At 33.9% G+C, this 18,534-nt stretch overlaps 2 protein-coding genes across 4 annotated transcripts; one reads left to right on the plus strand and one right to left on the minus strand.

Annotated features, from left to right (window-relative positions):
* Positions 1 to 1,485: 1,485 nt before the first annotated feature.
* LOC130991837 (UPF0481 protein At3g47200-like) lies at positions 1,486 to 4,415 on the minus strand. 3 transcript variants are annotated; one of them, XM_057916250.1, is made up of 3 exons: positions 4,279 to 4,415; positions 2,199 to 3,627; positions 1,486 to 1,668 (listed from the first exon to the last, which is right to left on the minus strand). In XM_057916250.1, the coding sequence occupies exons 2-3, from the start codon at positions 3,600 to 3,602 to the stop codon at positions 1,663 to 1,665; spliced, it is 1,410 nt and encodes a 469-aa protein (XP_057772233.1). In that variant the 5' UTR covers positions 3,603 to 3,627; positions 4,279 to 4,415; the 3' UTR covers positions 1,486 to 1,662. The 3 variants fall into 3 exon arrangements, with proteins under 3 accessions (XP_057772233.1, XP_057772231.1, XP_057772232.1); XM_057916248.1 differs by having other exon boundaries at positions 4,187 to 4,401; XM_057916249.1 differs by having other exon boundaries at positions 2,199 to 3,618; positions 4,187 to 4,353.
* Positions 4,416 to 5,662: 1,247 nt separating this feature from the next.
* LOC130991771 (putative late blight resistance protein homolog R1A-10) lies at positions 5,663 to 16,792 on the plus strand. The gene is made up of 3 exons (XM_057916163.1): positions 5,663 to 6,221; positions 13,947 to 16,192; positions 16,289 to 16,792. Exons 1-2 carry the CDS (start codon positions 5,817 to 5,819, stop codon positions 16,167 to 16,169), a joined length of 2,628 nt encoding a protein of 875 aa, XP_057772146.1. The 5' UTR covers positions 5,663 to 5,816; the 3' UTR covers positions 16,170 to 16,192; positions 16,289 to 16,792.
* Positions 16,793 to 18,534: the final 1,742 nt, after the last annotated feature.

Below are 18,534 nucleotides of genomic sequence, written 5' to 3' on the forward strand. Positions count from 1 at the left end.
GTGCGCTAATTACGAAATGAAAGTGTTAAAAAGTTAATCACAAATCTAAATTTACTTTTTTTTTATCTTTATTCCACTTTTAATTTGCCGTGTAGATTTTTTATTATCAATTCAAAAGTTAATCTGAGCCTTTCATTTTAATGCAATCAATGGTATATATTGGTTCTTAATTTTTATCTTAAGGAGGGTTTATATGTTAACCCCACTCTATATATATATAAAGGCCAATTCAAATTTAAAGCATAGAGAAAGAGAGAGAAGCATGGGGTTGGCTAGAGAAAGGCACGGATTTGAAGATCTCCGTCATAGCCTACCTGGATCTGAGCAATTATGCGCGAGGAAAGTGGGAGCTAGCAACGGTGGTGGCGAAGTCCACTCTAGATTACATTATTGATTGAAGCCATTATTTTTGTAATTATTATTTTGAGTTGAATATATTCCGTTAATCTAATTAGGTTCCATTGAGCTCGTTTGATTTTCAGTAAAGGATTATATAGAATAATTTGTAACCAGGATATTTAGCGTGGATAATGACAGATTATTAATATTGAGTCGGTGTTTGCTATCATGACTAAATACAGAATATCCTGATTTAAATTAATCATAGGGGGAGGTGGTATTATTAATCCTAAGAAATCTGGATTAATAATACTGGATCGTGGGATTAAACCGGGTCATCCGCATTATTATTAAATAATACCAAACACTAGACTAATATGTACTAAATTAGCTAATACAGTGTATTAGTCAATATCAAACACGCTGTATGTATATTAGTGAAGATTTGTGCTTTTATTTTATTTTTTGTAATTTTTTCGCTTCTGTAAATTTATTAATTTTGCTGCATTTTTAATGTTTTTTTAGATTTGTGTATTTCTATTTTGTAAATTTGTATTTTTAATGCTTTTGTAGATTTGTGTATTTCTATTTTGTAAATTTTGACAAGGAGATATCAAATCCTGAAACTACAAATATGGAGGTATGTTTCATTGTTAACGTTCTTCAATTTACAACTAATTTGATGAATTCACAACTGAATAGGTAGTGTGGTTGTGAATTCAAATTTTAAAACTTAAAATAAAAATTAAAACTAGTTGTGAATTCACAACTAACTCGATGAATTCACAATTGAATTATCAGCGTTGGTTGTGAATTCACAACCAACACTATTTTTAATTGTGAATTCACGCAAATTCACAACTGACACTATTTATAGTTGTGAATTCATGACTAACACTATTTTTAATTGTGAATTCAAACATTAGAACTTGAATTCACAACCAATACTTGTTATTCATTTGTAAATTCGAGTTTTAAAGCTTGAATTCACAACCAAAATTATTTTGGTTGTGAGTTCGCGGGTATTTTTAAAAAATTTATATGCAAGGGTAAAATGGTAAGTGTGAGTATTTCTTTAATTTTTTTTATCTTAATGGATATTTTTTAAATTTACTATTCAAAAGTGGTTATTTTCAAAATCCACTCTTTCTAAATACAATCATTAAAATGTCATTTGCAACATCGCAAATTCAATACAAATAAAACTTTGAATAATATATACAAGGTGAAAACAACCAGCTGAAGACGATAAGGTGTCACCAAGAGCATCTCACATAACTTTTCCTTCTCTACAAATATTAAGGCTCCTGATACTCCTGCTCATCAAACCTAAAAATGAAAAACAAGATAATATTGTAAAAGCTCAAGAATATTTTTTAAAGCCAAAAAGGGGAAAAGAGAAAAGAATAAAAAGGCTCAAGTGTTTAAGAGTTTTCAGACATTAATACTGGCACTAAAATATACTAGTAACATTTTAAAGATTAGATGATTAAATAAGTTCAAAATTAATCAATTTCTTGCCAACCTTATCGGGCACTCAAGCTATTCAATTCAAACCAATCGAGCTGAATAATTTTCCAGTTGTCATCCCTATCATATCATCCAAAGTAACCATAAAAAAAAAAAAAAAAAAAAAAACTCCCCTACAAACAATTAGAGTACAAATTTTAAGAGAGGAAGTTTTAGCAGAATAGATGTTGCTTAAATAAGCATCATAGATAAGGGTATGAATTTTGAGAAGACACAGCTCATGACAAGGAAGCAATCATTAGAGACTTGATAAGCATTGATATTCTGAAACACTATATAATAACTATAATTGAATGGTAGGAAAATGTGATAGTGATGTGAAACAATACCTGCAGAATTGAACAGACTGTTTGAATTACTGTAAGAATGAGCAACACGGTCGCGGCAGCAACAGATAAGGAGGACCAAGGACTGCTGAAATAATTCTTTCTCAACGCCACTTTTGATCTGAACCAACTGGCTTTCCACTGGTGAAGCCAATCCTTGCTGTAGTCATTCAAATCTCCACAAAGCTCAGCAAAATAGAAATCGTTTGCTTCAGTCACAACTTCCTTGTGAAGATGGTTAAACAGGTCTGCTACTTGTTGGCTATTGCCTAATTTATTCTCGATGATGCCATGATGCTCAAGTAGCTCAACATCACTCGAAGTGTCTATGAAGCTATCCATGAGTATGACATAACTTGTAATATATTTGGAAAAGTACCCAAAATGGCCCAATTGCTCAAAGGCTACAAGATTCCGGAAGAATGTCTCGCTCAACTCATCAACTCTCAATTTGGGGATCGTCAACACACCTCCTTGTTCACACAAAAGCTTAAACAAGCAACCTCCTTCTCCGTCTACTAGTGGAAAGGAAACCTCAAGCAAACAATCCCCTTTCCCACCACGAAACGTGACTCCAGCTTCTTGTAGCTCCGTTGCACTTCGAGAATACTCAAACTTTCTAGTTGGAGACGGGTTTTTCCTCATCTTTTCCGTAGAAAGCACTCGTTTCTCTGTTGGAGCGTGAAGAATTAGAAGAAACTCAACAAAATGCCTAGCATTATTACAACGCGCTGTCAGTGGTACCTTGTGTGTATTACCAACATTCTTGAAGAAACTATGAGCAAGATCATAGATGGTGAGCATGGTGCCTTCGTTCAAGAATGAAAGATCCACAAAACTCATCAGGCTTTTCATTATTCTTATAGGTAGCTGATTCTCTAGCAACAACATATCATGCAACAAATTATTGTGGATCCACTGATTTTCAAATACTGTCTCGTTTTTGTCTCTCAGCTGTGAGAAATAGCTTTGCAGAAAAAGTTCAACGATGAATATCCCGTCCAACAGAATCACCTCTGTGAGTTGCTTAACAGAAAGGTCAACTTTACCCTCATAGCAGCCGCGAACAAAGCTTTCTTCCTTTGCTGCAAATTTGACTAAGGTATGCATCCCAATTCCAAATCTGCTCAAGAAATTATGCATGAATTTCAATTTGGAAGCCTCCATGCCTTGAAGTTGGGCTATATCGTGATGAAGTGGACCAATTGACACTAATCGAGGAGTATATGCTCCTTCATTTGCTTTCCGGAGCTTCTCAGAAACTCTATAGATACATGCTGCATACGAATATGAAGGATCTACAGACAACTTATCTAACTTTTGATCAAAAGAAGATATTATGATTTCAATCAGTTGAGCTTTTGATTCTTTATTGTCTACATTGACCCCAGCCTGATCAGATTTCATCTCCTGGTTTTGAGACCTGTCAGAACTGTGGAGACTACAATTAGAGACATCGAAAGCACAGTTTTAGACTTAGCAGCTTCAGAGTATCCCAAAGATACAAACTTCTTTTTCTACATTTCAAAAACTAATCAGTTAATCAGTTGCTTTCTTTGGATATATAAATGTTCGTTCAACTCGAACATTACTGAAGTTGGCAATCTTAACATTATAGGAAATAGTTGAATTCCCCATATATATTCACAGATAATATGCAAAAGCTTGAGCTGAAACAAAGTAGCTAAAACATTTGGCACATAAAAGTGAAATATAATCAATAGATTCAATTATCCAGCAGGAAGTATAACACTTTTGTAAGGTTAAATTTTGACAATAAAATCAAATCCAATCAACTTCATGTAACTTATCAAGCGCAATTCCGGCTTCTCAACTTTCAGTTCATCGGAACTTGCTTATAAATCGAAAACTAGGAACATTAGGAGGCAAATCTATAAGTAATTCCCATAAAGTCAAATAAGCACATTGCGAAAAAAAAAAACCCAGCTACTCATGAATTTCTATTTTCTTCTAAATTAATTAAGGCTCACCTCATGGCGTGATAGATCAGAAGTAGGATCTTATGGTTTGCATTGAGAAGGTAAAATCGCACAGCTAAATAGATAGTATGGAAAGGGAAAACCTGCAATTTTGCTCGGGCGTTGACTATGCCATTAGCTACCGCAAACTGGGAAATGTCTTAGCTAGGACCTGCGTAGAGCGTAGTGCGCTTACCTGTGTCCACTTTTTGAAAACCACTATTTTTGAAGCCGAGTCAATTAGACCGGTTCTCTTTAATTGAGTACTGCCGGTTTTATACTTTTCTTGTTTATTTTTTCCACCTATTATTTTGAGATTTGACAAATTGTTTACACATTTTTTGATGAACATTACTTGATTTATCTCTGTCCGCGAAAAAATGTCCTACTTATATCTTTTTCTTGTCCGTAAAAAAGTGTTTCATTTATCTTTTTGTATATTTATATCCTTTATTTTCCAACTATTTACAACTTATGTCTTTAATGAATCCACCATTTTATTTAATCCATGCAATTAGCGCTACCTTTACTCTCTAACTTTTATACCACTCAAAATAATTTTATCAATTTTTTTAAGCGGTTAAATTTTTTATGCCCACTTGTTAACTCAAAAATTAAAAATGCTCATTTATTATAAAAAACTTAATCCTATGCTCAAAATACTTAAATTACCCTTCATGTCTCAATCAGTGTACTTGCAAGATAAAAAATAGTCAGTTGTCAAAAAAGTAGCTTGCCGCCCGGACAACAACCTCACTAAAAGAAGTTGGCATTTTTAATTTTACACTTAACAAAGTGGGCATTTTTGCCTATTGACACATTTTTAATTACTACTCCATTCACCCAATTCAATAGGCCATACGATTTAAAGCATCTCCAATGGGAGGCGCTATAAGGTGGTCCCCACCGTAGCGCCTCACGTTTATAGTGCATTGATTTTATAAGAGGCACTATAATTCTCATTTTCATTTTATCCCATTTTTACTCTTTTTATTTTAAAATGGATTAATTATAGTTTATAGTAGCTTGAATTTTCAACAAAAAATTTAATTTACAGTTTTAACTTTGATTTATTTTTTATATAGCCTGAACTTTGATATTAGCTCTTCGTTATTGAAATTATATATGAAGCGATGATCGATATCCACGAAATAAGATCCTAATATATTATAATTTGGAGAAGTAATTCGTGCTTTCCTCTCCATCTCACACTACTTTTGGAGAAGTGCGTATATTTCTCATTCAGATCATCATAGTTCTCCTTATTGACAGAGTGTTTTCCTCTCCATCTCACACTGTTTTTGGAGAAGTGCGATTTCTCATTCAGATCAAAAGGGGATTCATAATCCACTCACAATAATACACACTACTATTTTTTAAAATTCGTGTCAAAAGTAAAGTGACGTAACTTTGGTGGACAGAGAAAGTAATTTTTATTAAAATAAGAATTAAATATAATTTACAGTATTATAATAAATTTTACTTTTATAAAAAATATTTTTAAAATAATAAATATAAGCATGATACACCGACGCATTGGATCTCATCCCAAAATTAACATGTATAAAACCACTCGCCGCTGTATTGTGTCGTAGCTAAATAGACTACTAAGTGAGGGAATACCCGCAAAATAGAGAGAGAAATGGCGGAATCAGCAGTTGACTTTTTGCTTCAAAGCATCAAGGACCTGGTGGTATACAACTCCCGTTTAATGCAAGACAAGAAGGGCGAAATCGAGATTCTGGAGACGGATCTCCGCTTGTTGAGAGCGTTCCTGAGGGACACCTTGAAGAATCGGAAAAAGAATGAGCGTATAAACCATTTGGTGAGGAAGATTCAAGACGTTGTTTACGAGGCCGAAAATATCATTGACGCCTTTGTTACCAGCGCCGCCGTCGAGAAAAACCCCAAGAGCTACTCGGGAAATGCTGCCGATCTCCTCGCCATTGGCCCAGAGGTTGAGTGGATTATGAATCAAGTCAAGCTGTGGACGACCGATTCTCGCATCTCCACCGTCGATGATAGTGACAGCCATCGAAGACTTGAGGTCACCTTTTTACCCCTCTCTATTCATCACATCTCCCCTTATAGATCTTTAATCATCAAATCCTAATTTAATTAGGATTATCCACTCCCAAAATAGGATTAATTAGAGAGAGATGACATGACAATGGATTATGGATCTTAGATCCAATCCAAATCCACTAATGCAGGTATATTTTTTTCTTTTTTTGGAGCTTCAAAAAAAGATTTGATGGATTTGGCTCGGGGCTCTAACTTCCGGATTGTAGATTTGGATTATAATTTTTGAGATTCGTACATACCTAATCTATTTAGGAGTGTTTATTTTGCATGACTAAGTAATTTTATTTTTAAATATAAAATTTCTTGAATTCACTCTTTCAATAAAACTAGCATTTACATCCCGTGCAATGCACGAGAAAATATTTTTAATTTTGTATTTATATAAAATTATTACTAATTCAATTATTATACTTACAAATATAATAAAAAATTTAATTTTAATTGAATATATTTGAATTGAATATTAAAAAAATAAAAAAAATCACAATTATAAAATTTGATATTATGAAAAACAAAAATAAAAAAATAAGTTAAAAAAACTAAAAATAAAATACTAATTTAAAAAAATTACAAATATATTTATTCAAAAAATATGAGAGAGGAGAGAGGAATTTATAAAACTTTAATATTTAAATAAATTTAATTTTTACATTTTAAATCAAATATTTTCATAAAATATATCACATTAAAGTTTTATCGTTATCTTTAATTTGATATGCATATTAAATATTTATAATTAATCGAATTTGATAATTTTGGAAAGAAATGTAATAACAAATAAGAAGTTAATTAAAGAAAATGAAAATAAAAAGCAAAATATATAGTTTAAACATAAACCTTCAATTTTATTATAACTACAAAACTGCCACTCAATTTTGAAATTGATTTCAAATTGAAAACTCCCCTTTTAATATAGTATAGATAAAAAATAAGTAAAATTAATTTAAATGATAAAAATGATAATTTGTCAAAAAAAATTATCCATTAAAGCAAATAAGGGATTAATCTTATTATTTTAATCTATCAAATCTAATCTTTTAAAGTAAGCATCCCTAATACTCCTCTGTCCCCCTTAAATTGATATACTTACCTTTTTTGTTTGTCCCACTTAAATTGACACGTTCCTAAAATAGTATGCGGTCCTTACTTTCTATGCATACATAAAATAAGTGGATTCTATCTACTTTACACTCTTAACCTTTTATTTTTAATCTCCGTGTCTAACTCAAAAGTGTCAATTTAAGTGGGACAGATGAAGTAATACAGTACTCTCTTCTTCTCATTTTAAGTGTCTCATTTTTCTTATTGGGTTGTCCCATTTTAAATGTCTTGTTTTATTTTATGAAAAAAATTAGTCCAAAAAAATGAGAATCTTTGGGATCCACACCAATTTTTCAATTCTAGACCACACCCCTTAATAATCTAATTAGTCTTTTACTAAATAACTATACTAACACTTGAAGTGGGACGGAGTGAGTATATCATTTTTATTTTTATGTCTAGATCCTCAGTATTGAGTTTATCCACTAGTTCTTAACCTCGAGAAATCTCTATTTCCTAATTTCACGATTCCACCTCCTTCATAATATATGTTGGTGACTTTTATTTTTATGTCTAGATCCTCAGTATTGAGTTTATCCACTAGTTCTTAACCTCGAGAAATCTCTATTTCCTAATTTCACGATTCCACCTCCTTCATATTATATGTTGGTGACGTGAATGTGTTGTGTTGGTTGACAATGAGATAATTATGTATTTTCATTATATTAGTATAACTTATTTTTATTATTGTAATTTTCTAATAAATTATGGTGTAATAAACTTATTTTCATTTATGATTTATTTTTAAAGATAGAAAATATGGATTTTTATTTGGATCCAAGATCTTGCGAATCTTATGGATCTAAATGTGGATTTTATTTTTTGATCCAATGAATCTGGATTGGATCCAGACTTCAAATCAATTTCAAAATTGAGTGTTTCAATTTTATAGTTAGAATAAAATTGAAGGTTTATTTATAAGCTATACACTTTTTTTTTCCTTTCTTTAACTTCTTCTGTTTCTATTTTATTTCTTTTTTAAAATTGTGAAATTCGACTAATTATAAAATATTTGATATCCATATAAAATTAAAGATCATGCCAAGAGCTTTAATTTGATATATTATGTAAATATTAGATTTAAAATATAAAAATTATATTTATTTAAAGATTAAAAATTAAGAAAATTCTCTCTCCTCTTTTATTTGAATAAATCTATTTTTTTTCAATTATCTTTTAACTTATATTGTTTTTTTTTTACAATATCAATTTTATTAATATGAATTATTTTTTATTATTTTTATATTAAGCTAAAATATATTTATCTTAAATTATAGTATTTTTAATTATATTTAGAATTTTTATATAATAATCAAACTAATATCAATTTTATATATAATAAAATATAAAAATATTTTTTGTGTGTTGCACGAGTGCAAATGCTAGTACTATATTAAAAAGGAGTTTTCAATTTCAAATTAATTTCAAAATTGAGTTGCAATTTTGTAGTTATAATAAAATTGAAGGTTTATGTTTAAACTATATACTCCCTCCGTCTATAAAAAAGAGTCACATTTGAGACTCGGCACGGGTTTTAAGAAAGTTGTTAAAATAGGTGTAAGTGGAGAGAGAAGTAAATATATAGGGGTAATGTTAATAACAATTTTAATTGATTAATTCTTTATTAATGGGTAAACAATTTATAGCAATATTGAGCAAACAATTTCAACAACAAATTCAAACAAATTCGATTCCAACAAGAAATAAATTTCAACAACAAATTCAAACAAATTCAACAAGAAATAAATTTCAACAACAAATTCAAACAAATTCAACAAATCAATTCCACCTATAAAATTTAGGAAAGTACAACAACAAATTCAAACTCTCTACAGCAAATTCGATTCCAACAAATTCAACAACTTTCTGGATATTCAAAACAAATTCGAACAAATTCAACAACAAATTGGACAACAAATTCCACCAAAACAAATTCAAGCTCAGGTGGAGCGAGGCGGCGAAATCAGGGTTTCGAGCTCTGAGAGGCGGCAATTTGAGGGTACAACGAGGGGTTGTCGTTGTTACCTGAGAAATAGAGAGAGCGAGGGATGAAGGGCGAAACAGAGAGAGGCGGTCAGCGGCGGCATTCCTCGCCGGGGAAGAGATTGGGCTCGGCGGCGGCTGTTCGGCCGTGAACGGAGAAGTGACTGGGCTCTGCGGCGGTGGCCTTCCGGTCGTGGCGCTCAGGGGAGCGGTGAGAGAGAGAGAGAGAGAGATGAAGTTAGGGGATTTAGGGTAGATTCTGGATTTTGGGGATTTATGGCTGAGTGATTTAGGGTAGATTTTGGATTTTGGGGATTTATGGCTGAGTGGTGAGAGAGAGAGATATGAAGCCAGGGGAGCGGCGCTCAGGCGCGTCTTCGCCGAAGAGGGAACCGCGGCGGTCGTAGCCCTCGCTGTTGTCACCTTCACCGGCAGTAGATGAAGGCGGCGCGGCGTCTGAGTTGAAGGGTGCGTGAGAGTTCGAGAAGAGAGAGAGGGCGTGAGGCGAGAGGTGAGAGAATGGAGGTGCACCGGTGGTGGTTCCTGGAGAGCTGGCGATGCCGGTGAGGAATGAGGGGGGGAGGGGGCGCCGCTGCATCTATGTGTGTGTCGTGTGTGTTTTGTGAGTGTGTGCGTGGGTTTTAATTCGGATTAGTGTTAATTAAGGAATTAAGTGAATTATTTTTAGTTATTGAGGTAGATGTATTAATGGCAAAGTAAAGTAAATATTGAAGCCCGTGAAGGGTATAATTGTACAAAAACTGAAGGGTTAAGGTTCAAATCCACCCCTAAACTAGACACCCCTAGAGCGTATATCTCTCCATTCTCGACCTTGGCCCAAATACACCCCCAGAGTCCATAAAAAGGGTGCATTTAAACCCAGCGAGTTAACACCGTTAACTTTTTTTTTTTTTAATTTAAATTATGGATTTTGCTCTTTAAAACTTTTCCGGCTAGCCTTCACCAGAACCCCGACCTTCACCGCCATTAAAAAAACTCTTGGCCGCAGCTTCGGTCTCAACTCCTCCAGCTTTACCTCCCGTCGTGACCGCTCTACTGGCACCAGTGCCAATGAGCTCACCTCCAGTGCCGACATCGACAACTTTTCATCTCTGTTGTGTCATCATCGTCGTCTCCCGGGTAAATTAAATTGTGCATTTTGCCGTTGAGGGACGCGCCGAAGTAGAGAGACACGCCGAAGAATTTTCTGTCGTCACTGAGGATGATGTTGGCGGGGAAATCGCGGTCGATTGTGCCGGCGCCAACGGTGGTGAGCCACGGCGCGAGGTTGGTCATCGACATCCCGTTGGGGCTGTTGTTGCCAGCTAAGGACGAGACGAAAATCTCCCTCGCAAATGGCGCCGTATGCGCCGATTGCGATGGGATCGAGATAGTAAGGGGATGAGACCCCCCTCTCCACCGCCGATTGTGATCGAAATCACGTCGACGCCACTTAAAAATTAAAAAAAGAAAAGAAAAAAGAATTTAAATAAACTTGCGCGTATACCCCTTCATTCTTGACCTTGGTTCAAATACATCCCCAGAGTCTATAAAAATGGTGCTTTTAAACCCAGCAAGTTAACGGCAAGAAACAGTCGTTAACTGCCGTTAACTCGTTGGGTTTAAATGCACCCTTTTTATGGACTCTGGGAGTGTATTTGGGCCAAGGTCGAAAATGAGGGGTATACGCTCTAGGGGTGTCTAGTTTAGGGGTGAATTTGTACCTTAACCCAAAAGTGAAACAAGACTTTTTTTTATGGACAAAAAAAAAGAGGGGAAACATGACTCTTTTTCGTGGACGGATGAAGTATTTTTCTTTTTATTTTCATTTTCTTTTAACTTCTTATTTGTTGTTGCATTTCTTTCTAGAATTGTGAAATTCAATTAATTATAAAATATTTAATATGCATATCAAATTAAAGATAACGATAAAAGCTTTAATATGATATATTTCATGAAAATATTTGATTTAAAATGTAAAATTTAAATTTATTTAAGTGTTAAAGTTTTATAAATTTATCTCTCCTCTCTCATATTTTTTGAATAAATCTATTTTTAATTTTTTAATTAGTATTTTATTTTTAATTTTTTAACTTATTTTTTTTTTGTTTTTCAATATCGAATTTTATAATTGTGAATTCTTTTTTATTTTGTCAATATTTAATTCAAATTATTATTTTTATTATATTTATAAGTATAATAATTGAATTTGTATTAGTTTTATATAAATATAAAGTTAAAAATGTTTTCCCGTGCAAAATGCTAGTGATATATTAAAATGGTAATTTTTAATTGAAAATTAATTTTAAAATTGAGAGATAAATTTGTGATTATAATAAAATTGAAAGTTTATTTATAAATTATACTTCCTTCGTTCGCAATATATATATATATATATATATATATATATATATATATATATATATATAGGAAGAGGTTCTAATAAAAACCTCTGTTAAAATGAGAACTAGGAACCTAATCTTGACCTTTTAAATATTAGATCTAATGGTTAGGATTTAGTCAACAAAAGAAACTGTGCATCTATTATATTTTACTGTGCACTTAAAAAATATGCAATTTATGCAATTGAAACCAACAATGCAAAATACTCAAGCAAATCGAAATTGTGCATCTATGCAATTGAAACTGTGCATCTATGCAATCGAAATTGTGCATATGTAGTTTAATCTCAGCCCTCTATTTTATTTAAATCAATGGCTTTAAATTGGTTCCTAGTTTTCATCTTAAGAGGGGTTTTTATATTAACCCTACCTTAATATATAGAGAATGGCTAAAATAAGAGCATTTCTTAAGATATAAAATAAGAATCATTTTCAGCTCTTAGATTATCAAGATCTACGGTTGATTCGTAATCCTGTTGGATAAATTTATGGTCCTAAGTTCGAATCTCAAAGGTAGCAAAAATTTATTTTTCACAATTCATACATTTATACAGCGAATTCATACGTGTTCTACATAAAATTCATACATTAAAAATTGCTCTTATTTCTTATTTTAAGATTTGCTCTCATGGTAGCCTATATATATATATATATATATATATATATATATATATATAGGGGTGGGCTAGGATGAAAACACTCTTAAGTGTATAAATATAAACGTTTTTTCAAATTACGAATTTTATCCAACAGTGTTACGAATTCATCCAACATGATTACGAATTGTGAAAAAAAAATATTTGCTACATTTGGGATTCGAACCCAGGATCACGAATTCGTCCAGGAGGGTTACGAATCAACCGTAGATCTTGATGATCTAAGGGCTGAGATTCATCCATATTTTATACACTTAAAAGTGTTTTTATTTTAGCCCTCCCCTATATATATATATATATATATATATATATATATATATATATAGGGGCGCGCTCCAATGAGACCCCCTATTTTTCGTGTAACATGAGTACAATAAATAAGACATATATAATACTAATGAACAAAACGTATATCTAATGAACAAGATGTATATACTGATGAAAAATAAAATTTGAAAAATTCGTAATGAATAAAACATAGATACTGATGTACATGGCCGTATATACTGATGAACAATGCATTATATACTGATGAATAACAAAATTTATAATATTCTGCTCCCTCCAGGATTCGAACCCTGCGAAAAAAAATCACCCTCCAGATACAATATCAGTCGTAGGATTGATAAAATAAACGCACCAGATTGTGCCCTAGATCTCACTAAAATTAGGGGGTCTCATTGGAGCGGCCCCCTAAATATATATATATATATATATATATATATATATATATAGGGTTAGGTTATATTGAGAAGCTCAAATGTGTTGAGAAGTTGAGAAGCAATTTAATAGATGAACATGCCAATTAGTTTTTATGAACACGAGTTTGATTTGAGGTTCGATCATTGGCGGTGACGTATTTTTTAACAAATTAAATAGATTCGTATGTTCGTCAGTTATATTTGGTATGTTCAAATAATTTATTGATATAGGGTCTAATTACCATGTTCATCAAAATGTACTAACATGTTCATCTATTACATTGCTTCTCAACTTCTCAACACATTTGAGCTTCTCAATTGAACCACTCCCTATATATATATATATATATATATATATATATATATATATATATATATATATTGGTCTGTTCACCAAATGAGTACTAATTTTAATTTTTGATAAGTGTACCTATACAATCCGCTCACAATAAATGTGGACCCCTTATTTCACTTACTCACACTTAAATTAATTTCTTAAAACTCCTGGCGCCCTCAAATGAGTATTCATTTTGTGGGCGGAGAGAATATATTTTTTTATATATTTTTTTCTTTAACTTCTTATTTTTCCCATTTATTACTTTTCTAAAATTGTAAAATTCTATTAATAATAAAATATTTTAGATGCATAACACCTCCATCGAAATTCAACGGATCACAAGCTAGGTTTTCTGATAGTGGTACATGGCGCACACAAATTAAATATTTATATATCAAATTCTTTCAACGTTAATTGCTTGTTGCATCAATACAATATACATTCTTAGCAGTTATTTTTCTAATTTCTTCCAATATCTGTTTGGATTTTTATGCCCTTCTCAAACAGCCTCGGCTACCAAGAGAGGAAAATGTGGTGGGCTTCGCAGATGTGACGGAAGATCTGATACGCCGTCTGACTCGAGAAACCAACTATTTTGATGTCATTTCTGTGATTGGTATGTTTGGGCTGGGCAAGACGACATTGGCATGCAAGGTTTATAATGATGAAAAAATTCAATACTTCTTCCCCAGGCGTATATGGCTTTCTATTTCACAGGATTTCTCAGCCAGAGATATATTTCTAGACATTCTCAAACAACTCACCACTATAAGTGACCGTATACTTGCCAAAAATGACCATGAGTTAGCCTATGTGGTTGCTGGTCTTCTGGAGGGACGAAAATTCTTGATCGTCATGGATGATGTATGGGAAACTGCAGATTGGGATAGACTTCATGCGGCTCTGCCCGAAGACAATACAAAAGGTAAAGTCTTGATCACCTCTCGTATGAATGGAGTAGGCTACTATGCGAGCCGGCCGAGACCTCCCTACAATTTGCGTCTCTTTAACTTGGAAGAAAGCTGGGAGCTGCTTCGGTTGGAGGCACTCGGCAAGCTGGACTGCCCTTCTCAATTGGAACTTGTCGGACGACGAATTGCAAAGAGTTGTGATGGTCTGCCACTTGCAATAGCAGTCATAGGAGGCATGCTTGCCACTATGTCTTCAGGCTCAGTTACCACTGCAACAAGAAGATATTGGGAAAAAGTGTCCGATCACGTGAGCTCATATGCCATTGGGATTGACCCGGCATATCGCATGCAAAAATCTATATCTCTGAGCTATGACAAATTACCTTACCACTTGCGCCCATGCTTTCTCTATTTTGGGTTGTTCCCAAAGGACTATGAAATTCCAGTGTCTAAATTGATCCGCATGTGGATAGGAGAAGGATTCGTACAACAAGAGCTTGATTATAGTTTGGAGGAAACTGCTGAGAAATATTTGGAGGATCTTATCAATAGAAACTTAGTCAAAAGTGACAAGTTTAACCCTGATGGTACAGTTAAAATATGCCGGGTTCATGACACGGTACGTGATTTCTGCAGCATTGAACCTGCAAATGAAAATTTCCTCCAAGAAATCAAGTATGAGAGGGACGGACAGTTTGTACCTTCAACTTCTGACTTAGATAAGTATCACCGTCTCTCTATGCATTCCAAGTGTTTGAAATTTATCTCATCAAAACCTCGTGTTCGTCGTGCACGCTCATTTGTTTGTTTTTCCAAGGATAAGTATGTCTTGTCTCCGGAAAACAGTACAAACATCATTGGAGCCTTCAAATTGCTCCGAGTTTTAGATGTTTCTCCCTTCACGTTCACCAAGATTAACAGTGACCTGTACAATTTGCTTCATTTGAGATACATTGCCTTGTCGTCCGACTTGTCAGTTCTTCCATCAAAGTTCAACCAGCTTTGGAACATACAAACTCTTATAGTCGACACCACATGTCGTACACTTAAAGTTGAAGCAGATATATGGAAGATGAATCAGTTGAGGCATTTCAAGACAAATGCCTCTGCTACCTTGCCCAAGTCAACTAAAAGTGGCAAAAAAAGTTCAGAGCTTCAAACACTCAGCTTTATCTCGGTGGAAAGTTGCATGGAACAACTCTCTGATCGGGTGCCCAATTTGAAGAAATTGGGCATCCGTGGGCAACTGGGCTTGCTCTTTGATGGAAGGCATGGATCTTTTGATAGTTTGAGGAAAATGAGAGAACTTGGAAAGCTGAAACTAATAAACGACGTATATCCTTACCCACAGAGGGAAGCAGGAGTGGGTAGCTTTCCTGAATATCGTAGATTCCCACCCAGCCTCACGAGCCTTACATTATGTGCTACTTTCCTCAGTTGGGAACATATGTCTACCCTCGGAAAACTAGAGGGACTCGAGGTGCTCAAGCTAAAAGATAATGCATTTAGTGGGAGCATCTTGAAGGCGGTTGATGGAGGTTTTCAGCAACTTGAACTTTTACACATTGAAGACACGGATTTAATTGTTTGGAATGCTTCATCCCGTCACTACCCGAAGCTCAGAAGCCTTGTGCTCAAGTACTGTAAGAAGCTTCGTGGAATTCCAGTTGAGCTAGCTGACATACCAAGCCTCCAAAAGTTGGAGATGCATACTTGCATATCTGCAGCTAAATCTGCCAAGGACATCTCAGATGCAAAGAAAAAGACACTGGCTGAAGGCTCTGAATTCGTGCTCTCCATTTATCCTCCTATTTCATGATCAAGTTTTATTTATCTTGCCAAGTAAGTTATCTTTCAAATTCTGACTCCCCTAGCAAATCTTTTCATAGTTTTGTACTTTGTGTTTATCTGATCTCTTATCTCAATTGTCTTTTGCAGCATTTGCACTTATTTGAGAATCAATCTTAAAATAATCATAGTAATCTATGTTGGATGCATATTTTGGCTAGAATAAGTGAGTTGAAGTTGCAATGTTTAACTTTGATAAAGATCCTTTCCTGTTGCTATCATCAACAGAACAAAAGTTCATGAACAAGTCGCAACGAAATATTTGGATACGTGGTAAAATGTTGTTTCTCCTTACCAAAGTTTTAGTACTTTTAATTTTCATTCAGATAGTTCTGATTGTATTAGTAGCCACTATGTTTATGTGATGTAGCCAAACATTTGAATATATTATTTTGTCATCTCCTTGAATTATCGAGCTACATGCCAAACTAACTACCCCGTGATGTTTGCAATTGTAAGGTCTTCCACCGCCTGGCTTAATAACTGCTGGGCTTGAATGAGTATCTGTTTATTTCACCGTACGTCTGTCTGTTTGTAATTTGTGGTGGATCAAATAATTTAATTTTACATCTTAATGTTTATGTTTGCATGTCACTGAGGTTGTACAAATTGTCCATACATACTCCCTCGGTCCCAGAAGGTTTAATGATTTACCTGAGGTTGATCCATCGCTAATTAGCGTTGACGACAATCTTTCCAAGGTTTAATGATTTACATGAGTATTGATCTAAAGTCCATGGAAGTTCTGATTTGGGCAAAAATGTGACACCAATAGTAATTTCTCTGGTGCAAGTAGAATTCCAATCCCCTTATATCACTGGTGTCTGCAAATGTATAGAAGACATCTGCACAGAGAGAGAGGGAAAGAGTTTCGGTATGATTCTGAGTATCTTGTTACTCATCGCTTGATTGTTACAGGTTATATTTAAATTGGTTATTTGAGTGAAGAAGCAGAAGGATACTTTTGTTGAATTGTTTCTCTACATTTGTGTAAAGTGTGCAGGAAACTATATATTTAAGAGCCTCAAGTTTATTTCAATCACAAAAACTCCTGCGCACGGTTGCATGGTGCAATTGGATTGGATTGTGTATATCAGATGATATGAAATTATTACATCTATATGGATCAGGATATTCCATATGGATAACTATCTAGGTCATGTACAACCCGGTTGCATAGTGCAATCGATTGCACATGAGACCACCTCTATTTCAATTTGTTTTACATTATCTATTGCATATGTAAATAGAGGAAATGCGACAAATATTAGAGCATTTACTTTTGAATATTAACATTGATATATAAAAGTAATAGAGTTAATTCACTTATTGTTTCATCATTTTAGCGAATTATTAAAAAATTCCACCTTAAGTATTGACAATGCGATACCTAATTTATCAAAAAAAAAATATATATATATTATTTGTCATTTAATTTTTTTTTGCCGCTGGAATTTGATGTGGACAATGGGATCTCCACCTAGACTTTCCAATGTGAATATTTTTATTTATATGGAATTTAAGTTGAATTTTAAAAATAAAATAAAAGTAAAAACCAAAATGAGGAGATTAAAATTGTTTCTCCTATCTTGCATAAGAGCATCCACAATGAGGGTGATCTGATAGCTGACCTGATAAAAGGAGGGACCACATTGAGTCAGGAGGCCACAGTGGGGTGACTTGATAGCTGACCTAATTTTTTTAGTTTTGATTTTTATATTTTTTATTTAAATTTAATTGCATAAATTTAAATAACACAATTTACTTCAAATTTATATTGCATTAATTTGAAAATTCTAAAAATTACATAAATCTTAAAAATTTAAAAACATATACTAAAATAACTATTTCGGCCCTAGAGGTCCGAAACGCGCCCAAACATGCTCGATCAAATCATGTTGGAGTTGAGCATGTATCTGTTTATCTTGGAGAATTGCATCTCTTTGCATGTATTCTTCGAAGCAAATTGGGGTTGCTCGAGCACTCTCCGTCGAGTCACTGCTAGACGCCCTGTATCCTGCGTCATCATCTTTCCAATGGGCTGCTATTTCACCTTCGTTCTCCACAATCATGTTGTGGAGAATGATACAACACATCATGATGTCCTTGAGATGCTCGACGTACCAACCCCGCGCCGGACTTCGAATGATTCTCCATCAAGCTTGAAGCACTCTAAAGGCACGTTTGATATCCTTCCATGCTGATTCTTGCATCTTCTTGAACCACGCCTCCTTTGAATTGGTTGCCATCGGCGGACTCTTGACGAAGCAGCGCTACTCTGGATATTTGTCGTTGCACAAGTAGTAGTCCACCTAGTAATAGTGACGGTTGGCCTC

Source organism: Salvia miltiorrhiza, chromosome 7 (genome assembly GCF_028751815.1).
Source record: "Salvia miltiorrhiza cultivar Shanhuang (shh) chromosome 7, IMPLAD_Smil_shh, whole genome shotgun sequence".
NCBI lineage: Eukaryota > Viridiplantae > Streptophyta > Magnoliopsida > Lamiales > Lamiaceae > Salvia > Salvia miltiorrhiza.

Coding starts and splice junctions, on each gene's coding strand:
- LOC130991771 (XM_057916163.1), top strand. CDS start 5,817: ATGGCGGAATCAGCAGTTGACTTTTTGCTTCAAAGCATCAAGGACCTG. Junction 6,222..13,946: donor ACAGCCATCGAAGACTTGAG/GTCACCTTTTTA, acceptor CTTCTCAAACAG/CCTCGGCTACCAAGAGAGGA.